This window comes from Otolemur garnettii, unplaced genomic scaffold (genome assembly GCF_000181295.1).
Source record: "Otolemur garnettii isolate 467f Iridium unplaced genomic scaffold, OtoGar3 scaffold00003, whole genome shotgun sequence".
Taxonomy (NCBI): Eukaryota; Metazoa; Chordata; class Mammalia; order Primates; family Galagidae; genus Otolemur; species Otolemur garnettii.
The window spans coordinates 44,194,918-44,221,549 of NW_003852398.1; the positions used below are offsets into that span (position 1 = coordinate 44,194,918).

The 26,632-nt window shown below is 36.2% G+C and overlaps 1 protein-coding gene across 2 annotated transcripts in view; it reads left to right on the forward strand.

The window, feature by feature from the left end:
• RAPGEF6 (Rap guanine nucleotide exchange factor 6) overlaps window positions 1–26,632 on the forward strand; it is a 184,820-nt gene that overhangs the window by 36,406 nt on the left and 121,782 nt on the right. For both annotated transcript variants that reach the window (XM_003782219.3, XM_023516451.1), the window contains exons 4-5: window positions 3,600–3,683; window positions 25,569–25,638. In XM_003782219.3, the coding sequence (XP_003782267.1) occupies window positions 3,600–3,683; window positions 25,569–25,638 (154 nt within the window). The remainder of the gene's footprint in view (window positions 1–3,599; window positions 3,684–25,568; window positions 25,639–26,632) is intronic.

The window sequence follows — 26,632 nt, forward strand, 5'->3', positions numbered from 1 at the left end:
CTGACTTCGGCTTCCCAGAGTGCTAGGATTTACAGGTGTGATCTACCACACCTGGCTAATTGGAAGACTTTGTATAACTGTCATTCCTGATTTATCATTGGTCTGTTTAGATTTTTCTATTTCTTCATGATTTAATCTTGATAGGTTGTATGTATTTAGGAATTTATTCTGTTATCAAATTTATTGGAATATTCATAATAGTTTCTGATGACCTTTTGTATTTCTGTGGTATCAGTTGTAATGTACCCTTTTTTATCTCTGATTTTATGTTCTTTTTTGTTTTCTTAGTTACCCTAATTAAAAGTTTATCAATTTTGTTTATCTTTTCAGAAAATCAGCTGTTCATTTTTTTTGTTCATTTGTTTGAGTCAGATTCTCCTGATGTTGCTCAGGCTGGCTTTGAACTCCATGGTTCAAGCAAGCCTCTAATCTCAGCCTCCTACATAGCTGGGATTACAGGTACATGCTTCTGCACCTGGCTGGCTGTTTTGTTAATTTATTTAGACTTGTTTTGTGGGCAAACGTGAACTATCACAGAGAATGTGCAGTTGAGAAAAATGTATATTGTGTAGTTGTTGGAGGGAATATCATGTAAATGTCCAATAGGTCCATCTGAGCTATGGTTCAGTTTAAGTTTGATGTTTTTTTGTTTTTTTTTTCTTCTGTATAGATTATGTGTCCATTGTTGAAAGTGGGGTATTCAACTGTCCTGCTATTGTATTACCCTCATCTCTCTCTTTAGATCTAAAAATATTTGCTTTATATTATATATTTGAGTGCTTTGGAGTTGGGTGAATATGTATTTATAATTGTAATTTCCCCCTGTTAAGTTGATTCATTTATCATTATTTAATGACCTGTTTTGTCTCTTTTTTTGGTTTTTGACTTTTTCAGCTACTACTGCTTGCCTTTGGTTTCTCTTTGCAGGGAATATTTTTCTATCCTTCATTTTCAATCTGTCTTTAACAGTGAGATGAGTCTCTTGTAGGCACAATATAGGCAGGACTTTTTTTATTATCTATTCAGCAATTCTGTATCTTTTTAATTGGAATAGACTTTCCTCCCCCAATTTATATTTTTGTTGCCTTAATTTACGTCTTTATCTATTGTGTGTTCCTTAGTTCTAATTGTAGCTGGTGTTTTAAAGAATTATTTTGACTTTAAATCTTTGTACTACAGGATTCAAAGATTTTTATAGCACCATTACATCTAAGTTTGGTTATGAATTTACCTCTACTGGTGAGTTTTACCCTTTCTTGTGTTTTCCTGATACTAATTTTTGTCCTTTTCTTTAAAGTTGTAATGTCCCCTTAAGCATTTCTTATAACACCTATCTAGTGATGAATTCTGCCAGTTTTTGTGTATCTGAGAAGGTCTTTATTTCTCCTTTGTTTCTGAAGGATAGGTTGGTTGGATATTTTTTTCTTTTAGCACTTTGAATATATCAACCTCTTCTCTCCTGATCTGCAAAGTTTTTGCTGAGATATCTGCTGATGGTCTTATGAGGATTCCATTATATGACTTGATTCTTTTATCAATGCTTTTAAACTTTTCACTTTGTCTTTGAATTTTGATTATAATGTGGCTTTGAGAGGATCTTTTAGGATTGAGTTTAATTGGGGATCTTTGTTCCTATATCTCCCACATCTTGGCAAGTTTTCAGCTATTTTTTAAAATAGGTTTTCTGTGGCTTTTTATATTTCTTTTTCCTTGATATCCTTAATACAAAATTTGTTTGCTTAATGATATCCCATAAGTTTTATAGGTTTTTTTCATTCCTTTTTATTTTTTTTTTCTCCCTCTGACTGCTTTATTTCAAAAGACCTGTCTTCATATTCAGACATTCTTCCTTTTGCTTGATATGGTCTGTTGTTGAAGCTCTTAGTTGCATTTTTTATTCATTGAATTCCTTATCTTCAAGATTTCTGAGGTTTTTTTGTTTGTTTGTTTGTTTATTTCTGTTTTTGGCTGGGGCCGGGTTTGAACCCACCACCTCCAGTATATGGGGCTGTTGCCCCTACTTCTTTGTGCCACAGGTGCCACCCAAGATTTCTGTTTTGTTATTTTTCATATTCATCTTTTTGACAGGCAGGGCACGGTGCCTTACACCTATTATAATCCCAGCACTTTGGGATTCCGAGGTGGGAGGATCACCTGGGCAACACAGCAAGACCTCGCTGCCTCACAATGAAAAAACTTGCCAGTTGTGGTGGTGTGTGCCTGTAGTTCCAGCTACTCAGAGGGCTGAAGCAGGAGGATCACTTGAGCCCAAGAGTTTGAAATTGTAGTTAGCTAAGATCATGCCATTGTATTTCAGCCTGGGCGACAAAGCCAGTGCATGTCTGTACAACACTAAGTAACTCAAAATAAAAAAAATGTAGGCATATAGTAAGTTCCAGTCATAACCTTTTCTCTTTATTTTGCACAAATTTTTCTTTCATTGATTTTAAAGTCCTTTTTCCGGCTGGCACAGTGTTATAAGCCTGTAGTCCCAGCTACTCAGTAGGCTGAGTCAGGAGAGTTGCTTGAGTCCAGCAGTTTGAGGCTGTAGTGTAAGATGATTGTGCCTCTGAATAGCTACTATACTCCAGCCTGGCCAACATAGAGCCTGTGCATTTAAGAAAAAAAAAAAAAAAAGATAAAGTTCAAAAGTGTGGAAGTAGGATTTCTAAACAAAGAACTTTAGGTGGGCAGTTTGCAGCCATTGCATCTTCCCTAGGTGAAGGTTGAAAAAGGAATGTAAAGAACTTTAAAGTACCTGCTGGAAAGTTGACAATAATTTTTTTTCCTTTTCATGATAAGCAATGGAGTTGACCTAGAAAGCTTACCCAGGGTGCTATGTAGAATAGGATGGACCTAAATTTCTGGAAGAATGATATGATCATTCTTTGAAAAGAGAAGATACTAGAAGAGATCCAAGCTTGAAGGAAATGATAGGGAAGTAGATTTTGAACTGTCCAGTCTGAGTTTTCTTTTTAAATATATATAAATTGACATGTCAAAAAGATAGCCATATATATAGTTCTGCAGCTCAGAAGAAAGATTTGGTATAGACATAAGAATCTTTTAAACATTAGATTAATTGAAGCTTCATATATGGTGAATAAAGATATCTGAGGAAAAAATAGAAAGATTAAATCTTCATAGGAAGATTTAAAAAGAAACAGCATATAAATTATGGTTGAAAATGAAGATAAGGCATTGATAATGTAGAAATTCCAAATAGGATGGTCTTTTAGTATACATAAAACAGTTGTCAGAATTTTCTAATATGCAGATGAAGTATAATATTTAAATTAATTTTCATTAGGTGTGATGATCCTAGTACAAAAATGAATGTGAAATTAGCAATATAATCAATAAGACAGAGCTAATAAACCTACTTCTGAAATCTTATACTGGTATTACTTTTTTTCATATGTACATAGTCTATATGAAATCTTGAGCACCATATAAAATCTCCCTATTTTCCAAGTAGTATACTCAATTTTTAATGATTTGCAGTATCATCAGAATGTATTTCATGTTATATATCTCACACTAAAGCCACATACATATGAACATATGTGTTTATTTACTATTATTATTTATTTAAACAGTTCAGAAACTATTGCCAGATGTTGGTATATCCTACTTTCTGGATCTGTGCTGGTGAAAGACTGCATGATCTTGCCTCCTTGCAGGTATGTTTACATTTGCTGCTTAGTGCATATGGCAGTCAAAGATAACATAACAGCTATTTATTTTGTCTCTGATATTAAACTGTTTTATGTAAGATATGTATTTTCTCTTAGTAGGCTATATATTTTTAAAAATGTCTTTGCTTGAGGCAGGGCGTGGTGGCTTATGCCTATAATGTTAGCATTCTGGGAGGCAGAGGCAGGTGAATTGCCTGAGCTCACAGGTTCAAGACCAACTTGAGCAAGTGCGAGACCTTGTCTCTTAAAAAAAAAAAACAGAGTGTTGTGGTGGGTGCGTGTAGTTCCGGCTACTGGGGAGGCTGAAACAAGAGAATTGCTTAAGCCCAAGAATTTAAGGTTGTTATGAGCTTTGATGCCATGGCACTCTACCGAGGGCAACAAAATGAGATTCTGTCTCCCAAAAAAAGAGGATCTCTTGAGCCCAAGAGTTTGAGGTTGCTGTGAGCTATGACAGCACAGCCCTCTACCCTTGGCAGCAGAATGTGGCTCTTTCTCAAAAAAAAAAAAGTCTTTGCTTGTTGGTTCCATCAGAAATACTTGGCAAGAATCAACAAATATTTCATATTTCTAAGAGTATGATGATGACACAGTATCTTCTTCCTGTTGGAACCTTATTTGTATGGTATTTGGTGTCATTTATCTGATGGACTTTGTAGTCATTGCTATTGTTGGTTATAGAGAGGCAGTGTGTCGTCATAGTTAAGAAATTGGTTTTTCAAATAAGGCAGGCTATAACTCTGATTTCATCATTTACTACTATGTGATTTCGGACAGATTTTTGTTTTCTTGTCTATAAATGATAGTATCTATTATCATAGTATTTACTTGTATCATCATAAGATCTTAATTGGTTACTGCTCAAAGCTCTCAACAGAGGTCTATAGGGGTCTTGCTAGAGCCAGACTGTATGAGTCATATGTCTATTCTACTACTTCTTGAGCAAATTACTTAAATCTCCTTGTGCCTCCCTTTCCTCACTTGTAAACTGGGGATAATAGGCTAGTTCTGAAAAATGGATGAGTTAATTCATGTAAAGCTCTTAGAAGAGCACCTGGCTACTAAAAGTAATTGTTGATTATCATTATCATAATTATGAGGAAAAGGAAGAGAAGGGTTGTTAAAAAGCAGATGAGATTCAGTATTCTTAGAACATTTGTTCTGTTAACAATTCTAAGGTTTGGGAACCCCAAATTATACTTTGGTGACGTGAAAATGTACTTTTCTCCCATAATGTTGAAAAGAAACTTCCAGGATTTTAAAGGAAAATTTCTTATTATAGTTAAATTAACTTTGTTTCATAACTATTAGATGTAAATATCAGAGTGTAACATCTCAGTTTAAATGCCATTTTTGAAGTCACTGATTGAGTCCCAAAAGTTTATATTATTGACTTTAGGTTAAATGAAATCTGTACATCTTGACTAGTAGAATAAATTAAATAAGACTGTTTTTACAAATGAAATATTTAGGAGCCAGATGTGGTGGTTCATGCCTATAATCTTAGTTATTTGGGAGGCTTAAAAGGCAGGATTACTTGAGGCCAGGAGATTGAGACTATCCTGGGTAACATGGGGAAACCATCTCTCAAAATATATATTAAAAAAAAAAAGCTGCATGTGGTGGTACACACCTATAGTACCAGCTACTTGGGAAGCTAAGGCAGGAAGATTGCTTGAGCCCCGGAGTTCAAGGCCCTAGTAAGCTATGATTCATCACTGCCCTCCAGCCTGGGCAACAAAAGGAGGTTATCTCTGAGAGGTTTGGAGACAATGGGGATTTTAACAGTTCTGGTTTGTTAAGCCTTTTGGCTGTTGTCTTTTTTTCTTTCACAAATATTTGTGAAACTCACAGAAATGAATTCATATTGAGTTAGCCATTGAGACAGAATAAACTGGATTGATACTGCCTGCAGTTATGTTTTAGGATTATTAGTATTTTTCTTTTAAATATTTTCATTCTCCTGCTACTATGAATTATGAAGAATTTGTTGTAAATGTGTTTTGTACCCCTTAATCTGCTATAATAATTCACTTTTAGTTTGTGATCAAGATAATGAAGTTTAACTTTTTAAATAATTTATAGGAATGTCAGCCAGGCTAGAATGCCATGCTCACAGGAACCTCAAACTGCTGGGTTTAAGCGATCTTCTTGCCTCAGCCTTCCAAGTAACTGGGACTAGAGGCACCTGCCATAACACCTTGTTTATTTTTCTACTTTTAGTAGCGATGTGGTCTCACTGTTGCTCAGGCTGGTCTCGAACTCCTAAGCGCAAGGGATCATCCCACCTTGATATCTCAGAATGCTAGGATTCCAGGCATGAGCCATTGTACTCAGCCAATGTAGGAGATTAAAAAAAAAAAAGTCACAGTATACATTAAAGTAATGATCATGAAGTTTGCAGCAAACATGATTATATAAGTTTATATTTCAAAGCAGTAGTCTCCAACCTTTCTGGCACCAGGGACCCGTTTTACAGAAGACAGTTTTTCCACACATGGGGGGGGTGGTGGTGGTTTTAGCATGATTCAGGTATATTACATTTATTTACACTTTTATTTCTGTTATTATTACATTGTAATGTATAATGAAGTAATATACAACTCACCATAATGCTGAATCAGTGGAAGCACTGAGCTTGTTTCCTAAAACTACATAGTCTTATGTAGGGCAGATGGGAGACAGTGACACCCAAGTGTGTTACTTATGTCCAGTATACTCCATAATCTCATTTTGGTTGCTGTCACTACAGAAAACCCTGCTTCACAAAGGTAGGATACTGGGAATGGGAGCAGGCTTTTCAGGGCTTCTGTGGCAGTCTCAGGATATTCTTCCTTGACTTTACTCCAGAATGTATGGAGATTTGACGTTGTCTCAAACATACTTTTAATGCTACCATCATTTGCAACCTTAAGCAGTTGATCATCTTCTAGCCCAAAGTTGATTCACTTGGCTTATTCACAAATGGGTCACAGATTCATTCCTTCCCAGTTCAGGGGTCTTCTATAGTTGGGAAGTAATGCTCAAACTCTTTTGAAAGCTGAGATAGGTAGGTAATCATGCCTCAGCTTGGAGAAAGAAAGCCTTGGCTCAGTCTCTTTCAAAATCTCTGCTAATGTTGGAAACATAGAAAAAAATCCTCAGTGTTCATTCCTCATCCCCATAATTCCGATTTGGCTTTGAATGAAGCGACTGTATCTGCCTTGCCTACCTGAACACAGTTGCCATTCTCCTCTGAAGTGACAGATTGAGTTCGTGGAGCAGGTTGTCATATAAGTAACCAAGGTTTATGATACATTCTGTGTCACTGAACTGTGCTACCATTGGTGACTGTTTTCCTAAAAGAAATTTTTGGAGCAGCTCTTGTAACTTGCAAACTCTAGCCAATGATCTATCTTTAGAAAGCCATCTCACTTCTGTATGTAAGGAAAGATGTGTGTGCTCTGCATCCATCTCCTTGCATAGCTGCAAAAATAGATGTGAGTTAAGGGAATGTACTTTAGTGTGATGGATAATTGTAATTACATCCTGCAAAATGTTTAGTTCAGGTGACATTTTTTGGCTAACCAGCATTTCTCTGTGGATGACACAGTGGTAAACTCCCATTTAGAAGCAACCTCCTTGACCTGAGTAGCAAAACCACAAAGCTGTCCAGTCACGGCTGCTGCTCAGTCCGTGCATATACTGGCACAAAATGACCAATTCAGTTTTTCTTGAACAGGTGAAGACTTGAATAGTTCTGTAACTGGTGAGCAGTGGTGTTGGCTGGCAATAAAAGTGCACATAACATATCTTTGTGCACATCTTCCTGAAAAAATACATTGCACAAAATAAGCATTGTTGTTCTCCTGTCAGTATCATCCTAGATTGCATACCATGGTGACTCATTAATATTCTCTGATAATTGTGCCTCAATATCGTCAATATCATCAATTCGTCTGGGTATGGTATTAGCCAAGAGAGGAACACATGCCACCTAAAAGTTCACGGCAAATGTCTTTAGCAGCAGTCAGGATTAACTCTTTACCAGTGGTAAAGGGTCTTAACTTTAGCAATGCAGTTAGCCACAAAGATTGATGTTCTCAGCACAGACACATTTGGCCTTTAATAATTGCTTCTGTTCTTCATGTGCATCTTTTTTTCTTTTGAAAAAAATCCAAAAGCTTGTCTTCTAGGGTTTGGAGACAACAGTTCTAAAGAATAATTCTATGTGGGGTGTTTGTATTTTTTACATGAAAGATATTTGTAATAAGTTATTGTAGGATGATTGATTGATAGAATTGGTGAGTTAATTAATACAGATAAACTGTCTAGAATAATAGAATAATAGCATATGTTTAAGCATCAAATAATTTTTGATGTCTTCTGTTATTGTAGTAGCAGTGGGATATGATCATTGTAATACCAATGGAATATGATCAGTACTCAGTGTAGGAGTAGTAATAGTAGTAGTCTTAGTTTATAGAAATACAGCCAGTTTCTCTAGGTTTTAAGATATTTGTTACTTCCTGTTTGTGTGTATTAGTGAGGAGAGAGAAAACACAGAATAATTTGTACAGGAGTATTTTAATTTAAGGAGTTGACTATTTTAATGGATTAGCTACTACATAGGATAGAGGAGAATACCCTGAAGTTGAGGGAGAGTTCCCAAGGAAGAAACAGACTTGACAGGGGACCCCCTTTCTCATGACTGGAATTCAGACTTTGTTGAAGAGTACATTAGTTGCGGTCCAATAGATAGCAGAATTCCGGGGGTGCCAGAACTAGTTCACAGTCATCTGGTCAAGTCTGATGGGAAGGGAATTGCAGACTAGGACTAACAAGCAGGCAAACCCCCTGCCAGGGTATGTATGGGCCCCAAGACTGGGAACAGGGACAAGAACCACCCCGATCATGGCCCGAGCACGGACTTCCCTACTTTAATGTCCCTCTAGCACCCTCTACTGACAAAATTGTGACATTTCCAGGTAGCAAAGAAGAACGCTTATTATACTATCATGAAGTAGGGCAAAGGAAGAAGGGTAAATTTGAAGCTGAGAGTCAATACATTTGTAGTTGAGAGGTGAGAAATACCTGGCACAGTCCTTTCCCTTGTCTACACAGCTTCACTATGAATGCTTCTAAACACATTTGAAATTCCATTTTAACAGAAAAACAGCTGTTTTCACCTAATAAGGAATAGCTATCCTTCATGTATATAAGTGAAGACATTCTTAACCCTCTCCCCCAAAGAAGAAGATGCAATTCCAAAAATCATTACCAAGCTGTATTAATTGTATATTTCATCGTAGTGCCTGTGAATATTCTGTTAACTAAAGACTTCCTACAACTAAAATTTTAGCTGTTCTGGATTCTTTACCTGATAGTGGTAGAAACAAAACTTTCATTTTGAAGGGTTCTCAATTCTGCCTTTTTTGTTTGTTTGTTTCTGTAGTTTTCCATTAACTTTTAATAGCATACATGGAAGTACTACAAGAAGCCTAAGAATACTCTTTGGCCTCCAGACATAGTCCTAGCCCATATTATGTGCAGGAATTAGTAAAACCTAATTTCCCCTTGGTAATTAGGATTAGTCACTTGGGCCAATGGAATAACCCCCTTTTCCTGCCTATTATTTTGATGGAAATCTCTAATTCATTAGAACCTTGTTTTGTTTCCTGTAGAAACAGTAATCTTTTTGGACAATAAGACTCCAAACCAGCAGAGTTCAGAAGAGCTAGGAGGAGAGCAAAAATGCTGTGAATTAGTTATCAAGTATAGCAGTAAGAAGAACCACTCCTATTTTGGGGGGAGGGGGGTTGTTTTTTTGAGACAGAGTGTCACTCTTTCGCTCTCGGTCGAGTGTAGCGTCACAGCTCACAGCAACCTCAAACTCTTGGGCTTAGGTTATTCTCTTGCCTCAGCCTCCCAAGTAGCTGGGACTGCAGGCACATGCCACAACGCTCAGCTATTTTTTATTGCAGTTGTCATTGTTGTTTAGCTGTCCTGTTTGAAGCCGCCAGCCTCAGTATATGTGACTGGCGCCATAACCACTCCTATTTTCATGGCTTGAATATGAGATACATATATTTTGACCTTTGGGGGATACAAAAATCATTGCTGCACTTGTGTTGCAAAATGAGTTTCTTGATTGAAAACAGTAATGTCTAGAGTGCCAAGATAGTAGATAAAACATTTTGTAAGCTCACGAATGATGGAACTGGCAGAAACATCATAGGCAAATCCATTTCCAGAATGTGTCTATTCCAATTAGGGTAAATACCTGCTTCCTTCATAATAGAAGAGGTCCAGTGTAAATAACCTGCTTCCTGGTGGCTAACTGATCCCCTTAAAAAATGGTACCATATTAGTCTCTGCTGTTGGCACAGTAGGCGCTCAGCCATAGCATTAAGCAGTTGAGCCCCTTCATATTATACCCATCTCTACCACTGTGGCCACTTTGTTCATAGTTCCACTGAACAAGCTTTGTTTTGCCTAGGGAAAGAGAATGATTGATATCCATACAGCATGTTTTTTTCATTATTTTTTTGTCTAACTGATTATTGATAGTCCTGTCTATAATGGATGCCCTTTGAGTGTTTATACAGGCTACAAATATTTCCAGAGTCTGTGCTAGTTCAAAAGAAAGCCCATCCTCATACCTCCTTCCAGACTTCTTTGTTACTAGTATTCTTATCCTCTTCCTTCTAAGTTGCCAACTTATCAGATAGACCATTAGTAACTGTCTGTGAATCTGTTTTAAATTTGTAATTCTAGTGATCTCTCAATCTAAACAAAGTACTCAACCCTAGGAAGATTTTCATTAACCACCTTCTTTCAGCGTCACTTCTGAAATAGGATTGTCTACTTTTGGTTCCAGTATGTTGAGTAGACCCATCTGTAAAACATGCTCAGGGTTTTTATTGGTTGGTTTTTTTTTTTTTTTTTGAGACAGAGTCTCGCTATGTCACCCTCAGTAGAATGCTGTGATGTCACAGCTCACAGCAACCTCCAACTCTTGAGTTTAAGCAATTCTCTTGCCTCAGCCTCCTGAGTAGCTGGAACTACAGGAGCTTGGCACAATGCCTAGCTTTTTTTTTTTTTTTTTTTTGGAGACAGAATCTCACTATGTCACCCTCAGTAGAGTGTTGTGGTGTCATAGCTCCCAGCAACTTCCAGCCTTGGGCTTAAGTGATTCTCTTGCCTCAGCCTCCCAAGTAGCCAGGACTACAGGTGCCTGCCACAATGCCTGGCTATTTTTTATTGTGGTTGTCATTGTTGTTTAGCTGGCCCAGGCTGGGTTCTAACCCACCAGCCTTGGTGTATGTGGTTGGCATCATCACCACTGTGCTACCGGTGCTGAGCCACCATGCTCAGGTTTTTTCTTGAGGTGGTCATAAGAAACTCCTGTAGGCGTGGATTAAGGGAGAGGAGACAGTGCAACAGGAGTTGATATTGAAGGAGTTGAGACATCTGCTCATGCAGCATACTCCATACCTGCACAAGCTCAATCTCTTATACTGTAGTCACTTGATACTAGATTGCTGCTGCACATGGTCAACCTTATGGCTAGATACCCAGCTCATAATGGGAAATTCAGACTGCATCATCGCCTAATGTCCTGTGGTTAGACATTCAGCCTCTATTAAAGTCCAGTAGCAAGTAGAAATTGTTTCTCCAAAGTAGAATAATGACTTGCAGAAGAGAATAGATGTCTCAAATTCTAGAGGACTGCATTGTCTTTCTCCTATGAGTGTTTGCCAGAGGCTCCATAAAGTACCCCTATTTGGTGTGGGTGCTTCAGATATCATTGGATATGCTGGATAATAAGCCCAAATGGTACAGTGACTTATACTGCATTCTGAAATTGGTGGCATCCTTATGAGTGACTCTGAAGAAGGTTCAAAGCACACTCACATATGGAGTATGTTACCTCCAAAATCCAAAGAAAATAACCAAGCAGTGTGCCTCTTCGTGTGTGTGTGTGTGTGGTAGATAGTATGGAGTATAACAATTTGTATTTTACCTTGGAGGGCATCTTGGTATGCCCCAACTTATGGAACCCCCAGAAACTTCACTGAGATGGGAAGCACTTAAATTTCTATTGAGTCTGCATGTACAGGGTAGCCCTAAAGTTTGTTGGTGACTTCCACAAACTTTATGACCTCCTGTATTTTAGTAAGCCATCTGAAGTATACTCCCCTTATTGTATAATGAAATTTTGTATGTAATTTAATTCAAGCGGCTAAGGTGCCAGCCACATACACCATAGCTGGCGGGTTCAAATCCAGCTTGGGCCTGCCAAACAACAATGACAGCTGCAACCAAAAAATAGCGAGGCACTGTGGCGGGTGCCTATAGTCCCAGCTACTTGGGAGGCTGAGGCAGGAGAATCACTTGAGCCCAGGAGTTGGAGGTTGCTGTGAGCTGTGATGCCAGGGCACTCTACCCAGGGCGATAGCTTGAGGCTGTCTCAAAAAACAAAAAAAAAAGATTTACTGTAAACAAAGGAGATAAGTAATCAAATCTGAAATTTAATTATCTTATTTTGAAATAAATGTAGGTTTTTTTCTAGAATTAAGTTTACTTTTTAGTTGTCACGTTGTGATTTTAGCTTCAGAAATTAAAGGTTTGTTACATTTGATTTTTGAATAAAGTTCAACTGTGGTGTTTATTCATTCAAACATTCATTTATATAGCAAATAAGCATTGATTGAATGTCATCTCTTTATAAGACCCTGGCCTTTAGAGGAAAAAAAAGACTGGCTTACTTTGGATTGGGATGTTACCTGACAGACATGAATAATGTAACCTAATCATTTGTATCCTTATATTAATCTAAAATAAGAAATAAAAGTAAACAAAAAGTCCCTAGTGTTTTCCAAGAAAGAGAACTTTATTAGAGAGGTAGTTGTAGAAATGGATTCAACACATAATCAGGATTCATTAAGCAAATGAGAGAATAAACATTTCAGTCAGAGAAAATATCTCAAGCACCAAGGCATTGATTCAGCTAGAAGACATTTATTGTCTGCCACATGTCAGGTCCCCTTTGTTAGTCATTGAGGTTGGGAAAGGTGTTTGGTAAATAGCATTGTCCATTTTCTAAAGCTATAATTTTTTAAATAATTTTTTTGACAAAGTAGGAAATTCATACCATTACAAGTCAAGACAATAAAACAAGTTGAACTTTAAGGATGTATTATTTGCACTTTTATTGTCATCCACACCATTCATCCTATCTGCATAAGGTAACTAATCACTCTTACTAATATTGTAGGGGAGAAAAAGTAATATCTTTTTCTCACCCATGGCAAGATTCCTGGCTGACACTCCTATAACAAAATACAGATTTATAAAGGAAAAGTATATAGATTTAATTAAAGTTTTATGTGAGATGGGAGCCTTTAAAAATGAAGACCCCAAAGCCCAAGGAAAACTGTCTATGTTTAAGTTAAATGAAGAACAAGCTGCTGTATAGAAATGTGATTCGACAAAAGGGTATGATTAGATTCTTATTGGCCTGTGTGTGTTATGTTCCTTTCTATGTAAGGTGTAGGTCAGGAACCCTCTGGAATGAGGGTTTTCAAGAGAGAGAGAAGTAACCTTTCTAGGTTTTATGCCTTGCTTTGGGGCAGAGGAATTCTACTTGTTGTGACCTACCTTGGGGAAGAGGAAATTTGGTTTCTATGACTCTCTTTAAAGAGGGGCAAAGGACAAAAAAGCCAGAGAAGATCAGAGAGACTTTGCTTTTTTAGTTTTTACATTCTCCTTTAGTTCAAGGAATTTAGGATGCCTAAGTGCCATGCTTTGGAATATTATCTGAGCTCCAGCACTCAATAATTTGAGCTCTTTCTTGCAAAATACGATATTATGGGGAAAACTGCAAATAACATAAGTGTACATTTTAGTGAGTTGTTCTACATGGAACATTTGCTTAATCACTACCCAGATCTGGAAATTGGACCTTGTTAGCACTTACAAGCAGCCTGCATGTCTTTTCTCAAATCTGTTACCACCTCCAACCCCCACCCCGAGATCACAGATGGTATGCACACTTTAACACTGTAATTTGTTTTTGTTTTTGATTTTTTGGGGGGGGGCAGGGCTGGGTTTGAACCTGCCACCTCCAGCATATGGGGCCAGTACCCTACCCTTTTGAGCCATAGACGATGCCCAACACTAATTTGTTTTGCTTAATTTTGAATGTAATATGAATATAATCATATAGTATCCTCTTGTGTATGTCTTTGATCCATCGTTATGTTAATTAAATTTATTCATATTGTTGTATATACTTACAGTTAAATCATTCTCATTACTCAATATTTTATTGTCAGCACAATTGAGGGTTACTAAGTAAAGCAGCTGTGAACATTTTTGTATATTAGATGCAGATGTGCTTGTATTTCTGCTAAGTATACCTAACAAAGAATTGTTGGCTCACAAAATATCCCTTATATTTGTTAATTTCAGCTTGTATTCCAGATGATATACTAATTTAAACACCCATCAGCAGTGTGTAAGAATTCACATTGGTCCACATTTTCACCAGTACTTAGTATTATCAGTCTTTCTCCCATCCAAAATTCTAATCAGATCTGAACCTGCTTATCTTCCGAGATCAGACAAGATTGGGTGCTTTCAGGAGGGTATGGCCCTAGACCAGTCTTACTAGTTTTAAGTTTTCAGCTGCTCAATTTTTAGTTATTATGCTGAGCCTATGATGGTATTTCATAGTTTTGGTTTGCATTTTGCTGATTGCATTGAGTACATTTTCATTAGAATAACCTTTTCTGTACAGTGGCTCTTTAGTTCTGTTTCTCCTTTTCTTAGTGAGTTGTCTTTTCTTTTTTCTTAACTGAGATGTAGAAACTATTTTACTTGTTTTCCTTTCACAGTTAGATCTATAGTCTACCTGGAATTGATTTTCGAGTGTGGTATAACGATTAATGGTTTTCCGTATGGATTCCCATATGTTCTTTTCCCACTCATTCATTGCCATACTTCTTTATAAATCGAATGTCCACATATATGTGTGCTTATTTTAATTTTTGTTTTTTAATGAATAATGACATACACTTTTTTTAATGCTTTTTGGCCACTGCTTTCTGTTTTCTTTAGTGAAGGATCTGTTTAAGGTTTGGGGGAATAGTTGTGTTTTAAAAGTCTTATTGTTTGTGTAAAATCTTTTAATGTATTCAGATTAAAGCTGTTTGGCTTATCTTTTATCCCATTTGACTTGCACTTTTGTATGTCTTTTTAAAACAACTTCATTGATTGGGTGCAGTGGCTTGTGTCTGTAATCCTAGCACTGGGAGACCAAGGCAGGTGGATTGCCTAAGCTCAGGGGTTTGAGATCAGCCTGAGCAAGAGTGAGACCCACTCTCTACTAAAAATAGAAAAACTAGCTGGGCGTCATGGCAGGCACCTGTAGTCCTAGCTACTAAGGAGGCTGAAGCAAGAGGATCATTCAAACCTAGGAGTTGAGGTTGCTGTGAGCTATGATGACACTATGGCACTCTATCCAGGGTCACAGAGTGAAACTCTGTCAAAAAAAAAAAATCCCAACTTTATTGAGGTATAAATGACATATGCCAAACTGCACATATTTATGGTATATGGTAACTTTTGGCATATATAAACACCCATAAAACCTACTGTTACGAAAATAATGAACTTGTCTATCACCAGAAAGCGTTTCCTCATGTCCCTTTATACACCTCCCCTCTCATCCTTCCTTTTCCTCTTCTTTGGTCCCTTGGCAATTACTGACTTTTTTGTCAGTGTAAATTAGTTTGTTTCTTGTTGGATTTTGTATAAGGAAAAACATACAATATGTACTCTTTTCTCATCCAGCTTCTACCATTTGGTAAAATTATTTTGGGTTTATCCATCTTGTTAGGTGTTATCAGTATTTCATTCCTTATGATTACAGTATTCTCTTGTGTGGTTATACCACTATTTTTGACATTCAGTTACAGATGGACATTTGACTATTGTAAAGAATGTTACTATGAATGTTTGTATAGAAGTCTTTATGTGGACATATATTTTCATTTCTCTGAGTAAATATATGGGAGTAGAATGACTGGATTATGAGTGTTTCTGTGAATACATTCTTTCATATATTTTGAATAAATACCTAGCATTAGATCCACATTTAACCTTTAAGAAAGTATCATGCTCTCCCCAAAGTTGTACCTTTTGTCATTCCCAATAGCACTGTAGGGTAGTTCCATTTTCCCAAATCATATCCTCATTAACACTTAGGGATAAGATCAGTCTAGTTAAGTTACATGTTCTAATTGATATGTGGTACATCTGACAGTGGTTTGAATTTACATTTCTCTAAAGATTAATGATGGTAAACATACTTTCGTGTACTTTATCATTTGTATGTTGTATTTTTTGTGCTGTATCATTTATATTACGAAATTTCTCTGCGTCTTTTACCCAGTTTGGAGGAAGCTACAGTTAATTTCTTATTTTTGTGTTTCAGAAGTTCTATATGTATACACTGTACTATTCCTTTAACAGGCATGTGATTTTTAGTTATTGTCTTCCTATCTGGATTGGGGCGGTAGTTGTGTTTTAAATTTTTAACATTGGGTTTCATCTCATTGACTTTGTGAGAAGGCTGGAATTCTGGAGAGCAGTAAGAGTATCCTCTCCAAGACTGTTCTACCAGTTTTATACATAAAAGTTCAAAGCAAAGAGCTGCTGCTTCTTGTTGCTCAGAGAGGCGGGAAGTGTCTCTCCAAAATATCCCCTGGGGTGTGAGCCCTGTTGTTTCTGTTGTTGCCACTGCTGCTCTGTGCCATGGGGCACCACCTCTCCCTCTCCTATATGGCTTCCCTAATCCACCATCTTCTCTTTATACCCGTGCTGCAGAATCAGCACAGACTTGTAACAGCCCATGCCTTGTCCACACATCTTGACAAAATGCCCAGGAATCTGGATTCCATGGGGGACAGGCTTCCAGACCTCGAGTGTGAGTGGAGGGGAGTGCTGGGAGTTCAGAATTGCACATAAAGAATATATACCGTTTTATATAGTTTTATGCCTGGTGGGAGAGTGCCATGGCCCACTAGTAGGTCCTCTCTGGGTAAGGAGTTCCTGGTTTTTAGAGGATCTCTCCCATGGGATAAAATAGTAGGATATCTGAACTCTGCTCGTTTGTTTGTAGAAAGTATACTGCGAGCTGTTCTCATGGGGGTGGGGACTCCCATCCACTTGGCGATGGATTTTGTACCTATTGTATGTTTCCTTGAGGGTCACAGCTCACCTCAACAGGGTTGATATGCATTCTTCAACCTTCTTTCTTGGCTCACGTCCAAACTATCAGCTTACTTGGTAAACTTTTGTCCTTTAACTCTCCTTCTAGATGGGAGCCTCTGCGGAAAGCTGGCTCCAGTCAGCCATCTTGCCTCCAACCGCAAGTCTGTAGTTCACTTTTTAGTGGCAAATAAATGTGTGTGTGGTAAAACAATAAAACTGACATATTTGAGTACTTTTAAAAAAGAAACCTGGGCAGCGCCTGTGGCTCAGTGGGTGGGGCCCCAGACACATATACCTAGGGTGGTGGGTTCAAACTTGGCCCCAGCCAAACTGCAACAAAACAAAGAACAAGAAAAAAGAAAAAGAAAAAAGAAATCTTTGGTTAGCCTAAGGTCACAAAGAATATTTTGCTACAATTTCTTCTGGAAGTTTTTTAATTTTAGGTTTTATCATATTTAGATCTGTGATCTATTTTAAGTTAATTTTTTTATATGGTATTAGATATGGATGTAATTTCATCTTTTTACCTTTGTGTCCTCATTTGTTTCAGCATTATATATTGACAGAAAATATCCTTTATCCTCTGGATTGCCTTTGTATCTTTATTAGAATTTAATTGATTGTATGTTTGTGACTCTATTTCTCAATTCTTTATTTTGTTTTATTTATTTGTTTTTCTGCTGGTGCCCATACCACATTGTCCTGATTAATATAGCTTTGTAATAAATTATGAAATCATGTAGCAGGGGTCCTGGAACTTTTGTCAAAAATGTTTTGGTTATTATAGGTTCTTTTGCAGTCCATGTGAATTTTGGCAACAGTTTGTGAATTTGAAAGTTTTTAAAACCCTACGGGGGTTTTCAATGGAAACATAATAAATGTATAAACAGGTTAAAGGAAAATTAATATCTTAACAATTGATTCCTTTGAAGCATGAACAAAATACATCACTCCACTTACTTAGCTCTTTAGTTTCTCTCAACAGTGTTTTGTAGTTCCCAGTGTAGACATATTGCCTATGATATTCTTGTAACCTTACTAAATTTACTTACTCTCATTGCTGTTATAGGTTCTTCAGCATTTTTCAAAATAAATATCTTGTCATCAGTGAATAGACAATTTTGCTTCCTTTTTCTGCCTCATCCAAAAGCCTTTTTCCCCCCTCTTGTTTTATTGTACTAGGGAAAAACTACAGTGCTGGCTATGCATAGTAGCTCACATCTGTAATCCTAGCACCCTGGGAGCCCAAGGTAGGAGGATAAACTCTAACCTGAGCAAAGCAAGACCCCAACTCTACTAAAAATAGAAAAATTAACTGTACATTGTGGCTGGCACCTGTAGTTCCAGCTACTGCGGAAGCTGAGGCAATAGGACTGCTTAAATCTAGGAGTTTGAGGTTATTGTGTGGTAGGCTGACACCAAGTCACTGTAGCCTGGGTAACAGAGTGAGACTCTGTCTCACAAAAAACAAAACAAAACTATACAGTATAATATTGAAGAGACATAATGGAGCAAATTACTTGTTCTTCATTTAAAAATTGGGGTTGACGTTGGGGTATTAGAAGCATTAATTCAATTTTTTTGTTGTTTTTTTGCAGTTTTTGGCTGGGGCTGGGCCCGAACCCGCCACCTCCGGCATATAGGGCCAGGACCCCACCCTGTTGAGCCACAGGCGCCGCCTTAAGTCAGTTTTTTTACCAAGTATAATCTTAGCTATAAATTTTTCATAGGTGTCCTTTATCTAGTTGCCCCTTTGTAATCTATTTTCCTGCATCCTTATTATTGGGTAATCACAGTTCTGCCTTCTGGTGTATATGTAATAGTATGTTGTATATCTTCTTTGGTGAAATACCCATTTGGATTTTTTCATCCATTTTTAGATGATGTTGTCTTATCAAGGTGAAAGATTTATATATTTTGCATACAATTTCTTTATTAGATAAATAATTACATATTTTCTCAGTTTGTGGCTTATCTTTTTTTTTTTCCTGACTAATAACTTTTGAAGGACAGAAGTTTTTAATTTTGATGAATTTCAGTCTATTGTTTTTTCTTTCTTTCCTTTTTTTTTTTTTTAGACAGAGCCTCAAGCTATCTCCCTGGGTAGAGTGCCATGGCATCACAGCTCACAGCAACCTCCAACTCTGGGCTCAAGCGAGTCTCCTGCCTCAGCCTCCTAAGTAGCTGGGACCACAGGTGCCAGCCCCAGCACCTGGCTGTTTTTTGGTTACAGCCATCATTGTTGTTTTGGTGGGCCCATGCTGGATTTGAACCCACCACCTTAGGTGTATGTGGCTGGTGCCTTAGCCACTTGAGCCACAGGCACCGAGCCTATTGTTTTTTCTTTTAAAGATAGATCTTTTGGTGTCTTATCAAAGAAATCTTTGACTAACCTCACTTCTTTAGTTTTATGGGTTTTTTTCTATAATTTTTTTTTATATATTGCTTAACATTTGGCTTATGATCTACTGTGAGTTAATTTTTGTTTTGGGGGGGTTGTTTTGGTTTAGTTTTGTTTAATGGACATTTGCATATTAAATTGAAAAGACTATCCTTTTCCTGTTGAATTCCTTTAGTATCTTTGTTGATAGTCATTTTACCATGAAAGTAAGTATGTGTTTATAATTTTCTGGACAAATTTATTTTCCATTTAACTGTTCTTTTTTTTGTCTTGTCTTGGTACCAGTATTGACTGTTTTGATTATTGTAGCCTTTTTTAAAGTAAGTTTCCAAATCCAGTAAGTCTTAAAACTTTGTTCATGATTATAATGGTTTTAGCTGTTTTAGGTTCTTTGTATTTCCATGTAAATTTAAGGATCTGTTTGTCAGATTGTACAATAAAGCCTGTTGAGATTTTGATAGGAAACTATTTGAATCTATAGATTAATTTGTTGAGAATTGCCATTTTAATAGTATCTATCTTCCAATCTGTGAACATGGATAATTCAGTATATATTTAGATCATTTTTTATTTCTGTCAGCAATGTTTTGAATTGTTCACTGTACAAGTCTTAAATTTTTGTTAAGTTAGTCTCAAATATTTTATTCTTTTTAACACTGATTTGATTGAAATTGTTTTTTAATTTCCTTTTCATTTTATTCATTGCTAGTATGTATAGAGTTGGTTTTTGCATATTAGTCTTTTATCTTATGACCTCAATACATTATTTTATTAGATCTAGTAGTTTATTTGTAGGTTTCTTAGGATTTCCTACATACAGGATCAGTGTCCTATAATAAAGATCATTTTACTTTTTCCTTTCTAGTGTCTATGCCTTTAATTTGTTTTTTTTTTTAATTTTTGCACTGACTAGAATCTCTAATACTCTACTGTTTGAAAGTAGTGAGAGTGGACTGTGTTGCCCTGTTCCCAAAACATACTGCAATTCCTAGACTAACCATTAAGAAGATAATAAAAAATGGTATTTTAAAAGAACAACCAAGGAATTAAAATGGAACACTAAACAAAAATATTTCATAGAAATGTTGATAGTAAAGGAGGAACAGAGGAACAAAAAAAGATGAGTCATTTAAAAAACAGGAAAATGGCAGACATAATTCAGACACCTCAAAACTTTTTCATTACAGAAGCTTAGTGTAAACATTGTAGTCAAAAGAAAAAGATTATCAAACCCTTGATAATCTAAGACCCAATTCTATGCTGTCTTCAAACACACACTTTAGTTTCAAAGCTCAAATAAGTTGAAAGCAAAAGGATGAAGGAAGATATATCAGGCAAACTGTATTCATAAGATAACTGGAGTGATCATATCAATATCAATCAAAATAGATTTTAAAACAGGAAATATTACTAGAGACTGACAGCAGAATTTCAGTGTTAAAAGATTACCATGAGGGGGATTGGTATGCTCCCCTCTAATGGGCACAATGTCAGGTTATTGGCACACCTCTTGGGAATGGGACACAATTTCAATAGGGTCTTTATCTAACAGATGCAAACATTGTAACATAATCGTTTGTACCCTCACATTAATCTGAAATTTAAAAAGGGGGAATGAAAGGATAGGTAAGAAAAAAGAAAGGATCCCTACGTTTGGAATACATAGCAATTTTTATTGTATATTTAATAGCAGAGCCTCAAAATATATGGAGACAGAATTGAAAGGATCAGTAGGAATTTAGCAATTATAGCTCATGATGTCAAAGGTCTGCTCTTTTTTGTTGTTGTTGCGACACAGTCTTACTCTGTTACTCTGGGTAAAACATCAGCCTACCTCACAGCAACCTCAAACTCCTGGGTGGGAGCAATCCTCTTGCCTCAGCCTCTGGAGTAGCTGGGTCTACTGGTATGTGCCACCAAGCCTGGCTAGTTTTTCATATTTTTCGTAGAGATGGTGTCTCACTCTTGTTCAGGTTGGTCTCAAACTCCTGAGCTCAAGCATTCCACTCGTCTTGGCCTTCCCAGAGTGCTAGGATTACAGGCATGAGCCCCCAGGCCTGGCCCAGAATTCTACTTTCAATAATAGAACCACTAGTCTGAAAATTTGTAAAGGTATGAAGCTTGAAAAGCCTCGTTGAACAAGGCTTGAAGCCACGTTGATCTGATATGTAATTTTTTTTTCATGGCTTATAGGTCATTTTCCAGGATAGGGCATAGAATCTAGGGCCATAATACAAGTCTTAATAAACTTAAAAGGATTGGAATCATTGGACCACATTGGAATTAATTTATAAATCAATACCAGAAAGAAATGTGAGAGTTTAAAGAATATATTTGTAAATGACGCAGAGGTAAAAGACTTCACAATAGAAATTAGAAAATATTTTAAACTCAGTGAAAATGAGCACACATCTAAATTTATGGGATGCAACAAAAGCAGTACTTAGAAATTTATACCACTAACTTTATATAGTACATTTATATGAGAAAAGAATTGTTTTAATTCAGTCATCTTAAATTTTCATCTAAAGAATGAAAAGAGCAAAGTAAACTCAAAAACAAGCAGAAGTAAAGTTTGACTGGAAATCAGTGAAATGAAGAATGATAGAGAAAAACCAATACAATGAAAAGTTGATGCTTTGAAAAGATAAACTTTGAGTTTGATTGACTGTCAAAAGAAAAGAAAACACAAGTTACCAAAATAAGACATGAAAAGGGGGACATTATTATCCTGCGGAAATCAAAAGTGTTAAGAGAATTTTATAAACAGCTTTCTGTCAACAAATTGAGCTAGTCTTGCAGACATACATCTGAGTGGGTGTTAAAAATAATGAATGAAAATTGATAGGAAACTTCATGAATAGGTAGATGAAGTTTACACTATGTTAAGCCACTCACCAATTTTAATACTCCTGTAAAAATGGGACAGCCAGACCTTATGTATGTGTACATGTGATTTGATACAACATTCCACAAGGTCTTTTTTAATATCTTCTATTTCTCTCTTGATTATGTTTTTATTTATTTCTACTTGAACATAAGAAGCATACTTAGAAATAGCTGTTTTAATGTCTTTGTTGATTCCCTTCTGAGAGTTCTGGGTCTTTTTATATTGATTGTTTTTTTATTTTGGTTATGAATTATATTTTCTGTTCTTTGTATACTTTGTGTTCTCTTCCTTTATTGGATATCAGACATTGTGAATTTTATATCGTTAGGTTTCATCTTTTGTATTTTGGGGGGCTTTGTTCTAACATATAGTCTAGCTAACTGGAATCTATTTGATTATTTATTCATTACTATTTTTTTTTTTTAGACAGAGTCTCACTCTTGTTGCCCTGAATAGAGTGAGGTGGTGTCATAATAGCTTATATCAACCTCCATCTTTCTGGGTTTGGGCAATCCTCTTGCCTCAGCCATCTCCCCAGTACCTAGGACTACAGGTACCTGCCATGATGCCCGGCTAGTTTTTCTATTTTTAGTAGAGATGAGGTCTCACTTTTGCTCAGGCTGGTCTTGAACTCCTGAGTTCAAGCAGTCCATCAGTCTTGGCTTCCTACAATGCTAAGATTACAGGTGTGAGCTACTGTGCCTCAGCAAGCTTTATCTTTTAAGTTTGTTTGACCAAGTCTAGCACTTTGAGTATAGGACTGATTTATCATGTTACTAAGAAAATAAGTTTCTGAGGACCCTACCCAATGATTCATGTATTATATCATCTTTTCATTTTAACTTTTAGGCTTGTTCTCACAGTATTCATTCAAAGACTCATGGGAACCTTTGTGAAGATGTCCATAGTGTACACACGCACTCAACATACACACACATACACTTTTTATGGATACTTTTGTGCACATCTGGTTCCCTCCAGCCCCCTTTGCTGCTCACTCCTTTCTTCCAAACCCTAAAATTTTGTCTTCACCTGGTGAGACTGAAAGGTTCTGTTAGGCTTCTCTCTTCTTGCATTGCAGCCTTGAGATTGCTTGTCATTAGTAAAATAGGTCATTGAAGAGGTTTTCTTAGTTTTTTGTTCTGTCTCTTAGGAATAACAGCCTTGGCCTGCCTCCCTTTCAGTGTCTTGAAACTGTTGTTTTATGTACTTTGTTTTGTTTTCTGCTATTTTGGGGGGGGAGGAGTAAATTTAGACTCTATTATTCTATCTTGCATAAAAGCAAACTTATAAATTTCATTTTTGAATATATTATGTGATATAAGAGTTTATTTGAGGAAACATACAAATCTGCTTAAGAAAAAAACAAAAGTGGTCTTTTTGTTTATATTCAAAAAGTAAATTTTTTTGCACTTTGATGAGGGTTTTGTTATAAGCTATATTTGTATATAACCTTATACTTCGTGGGTAATTGACATTTTATAGAGTAAAGTGCGCCTTCTGATAAAAGCATGTGCTGTGTTACTTTAAGCCCTATTTTCAATCCATCAATAAAATTGTACAGTTTTCTTTAAAAATGATTTGTGTACTTATTAAATTTATTTTTATTTTATTTTGTTTGCATCATTAGTTTTTTCCCATTTGATTATTTAGGAACAATTTAAATAAATATATAGATATTTATTTTATAATTGATTTATAATTGTAAAATATATAAATAAATATATTTGGTACTAAATATTCCAAATTGTGGTATCTTAGGTTATTTTATAATTTCTTTTAAGTATGTACACACCAATGTAAGTTTGTCAACCTTTTGTGTTTTATATAATGGGCAAGTTTTTCTTATTCTTTCCACTTTTTAAAAAATTCAGTTTATCTTTTAAAATGAAAATATATCTTTTTCTTTATGATTGCCTTTTTTTTTTTTTTTGAGGGCAGGTTCTCTGTCACTTGGGCTAGAGTGCAGTGACATCAGTATAGCTCACTGCTTCCTTAACTCACACTCCTGAACTCCTACCTAAGCCTCCCAAGCAGCTGGGGCTACAGGCATGAACCACCATGCCCCGTTACTTTTTTGATTTTTTTGTAGAGAATCCCTCTGTGTTACCCTGGGCTGTTCTCAAACACCTGGGCTCAAATGCCTCTCCTGCTTCAACCTCCCAGAGTGCAGGGATTATAGGCATGAGCCAACACATCCAACTTTATTGCTTTGTTTTTTGATTTGCTTAGATATGTTTTTTTCAAACCAGGAATATAAAAATTAATTTTCTTTTATTACTGATCCAGCTTTCGTTTTTTATTTTATTTTATTTTATTTTTTGAGACAGAGCCTCAAGCTGTCCCCCTAGGTAGAGTGCTGTGACATCACAGCTCACAGCAACCTCCAACTCCTGGGCTCAAGCCAGTCTCATGCCTTAGCCTCCCAAGTAGCTGGGACCACAGGCGCTGGCCACAATGCTGACTATTTTTTGGTTGCAGCCATCATTGTTGTTCAGCGGGTCCAGGCTGGATTTGAACTTGCCACCTTAGGTGGCAAATAGCCAGTGATTCCAGCATTTTTAAAAATAAATTATTTGTGTACCTAACTACATTCTTTATATGCATTTGGCCCTTCAAATCCATGGATTCTCATCTTTTGGTTTCAGCAGATCAGAATCACTTGCCATTATTTCCTGAATGATTATGTTACAGCTATTACATAGCAGTTATTTTGTATTAAGTTCTATAAATAATCTATGGATGATTCAAAGTATATGGTAGGATGTGCATAGGTTATAAGCAAATACTACACCATTTAAATAATAAAATTTGAACAACTGTGGATTTTGATTTGGGGAAGCTGGGACCAGTCCCCATCAGATACCAAGGCACTACTATACTTGAATGTGAATATTTTTTATATCTGTTGTCTTAATACTAAGAAAGGGTATAATAATTTACTTGTATAAAACATTGCATAACTGTATTATCATTTTTTATTACCTGTGCTTTTTTTTTTCTTGAACATATATTGACAGATGTTCAAAATTGAGATTAGGCAAGTATTGTTTGTAACTAATTTTAGGGACTAGTTAGAAGCAAAAATTTTAAAAGAATTTTCATGCTATACTGTATTGACATCTGTTTTTTCTGAACAATTAAAAACAGAGATGTCTGTCCCCCGCAAGAAAGTCTAATTTTACTTATATGGATGTCAGGATCAGAACGTCTTGGTTAACATCTAGGTGATTTTTGTTATTGTTTGCTTTTCTTTTTCCTATAATGATACATTTTATTTATAACCTTTGCTAAAGAAATTGTTTTTCTGTTTTTATAGTTTTGGTAAGCAGTTTGGAGGAAAAAGAGGATGTGATTGTCTTGTATTAGAGCCTTCAGAAATGATTGTGGTAAGAATTTTAAAGAATGCTGAATTACTTTTCAATATGCTTTCAGTTTCAACTTTAACTGTAGTAGGCAATAACCACTTAAGGAGGCTTCATTACTCTGATCTTTTAGAGATTCATATGTGTATACATTTTAATCTACTTAGACTTTCTGATCTGCGAAAGAATGGTAAAACTTGGTACAATTGTTTGTATAACATGTTATAAATTTGATGATTTCTTTTACCCCTCTATCAGAAAATTAAAACAAAGATTTTCTTTTCTTTTCTTTCTTTTTTTTGAGCTAGAGTCTCACTTTGTCACTTCAGGTAGAATATGCCCTGACATTGTAGGTCACAGAAACCTCAAACTCTTGGGCTCAGTCTATCCTCTTATCTCTTCTGACTACAGGCAGCCACCATAATGCCCAGCGATTTTTTTTTTAGAGACAGGGTCTCACTCTGGCTTAGGCTGATCTCAAACTTGTAGCTCAAACAATCCACCTGCCTTGGCTCCCAGAATGCTAGGATTATAGGTATAAGCCACCGCACCTGGCCTAAGATAAAGATTTTTCAAAAAGAGACCATGATTTTTCAAGCATTTTCTCCTTTCTCATTCATTAGTCAATAAACTTCAAACATCTGTAGTCCATCCTTTGAACTAAAGGGAATGAGGTAGAGAAAATTAAAGACACATCCAAGGAAGAAATGGTCTAGAATTCTAGAGCTAATATTTTTACTTTATAATTATTTGAGGTAAAGTTTCAAGTAAGGGTATATATTTAAAGAATAATTACCTTACTTGATAAGAGATTTAGGTAGCTAGTGTAGAATTTTGGTTTTATAAGCATTATAAGAATCAAAAACACAGCTCCCTTTTACCTTGTTCTGAGATGACCTTACTAGAAAAATAGCATACATTGGGGTAGCGCCTGCAGCTCAAAGGAGTAGGGCACCAGCTCCATCTGCCTCAGGTGGCGGGTTCAAACCCAGCCACAACCAAAAACTGCAAAAAAAAA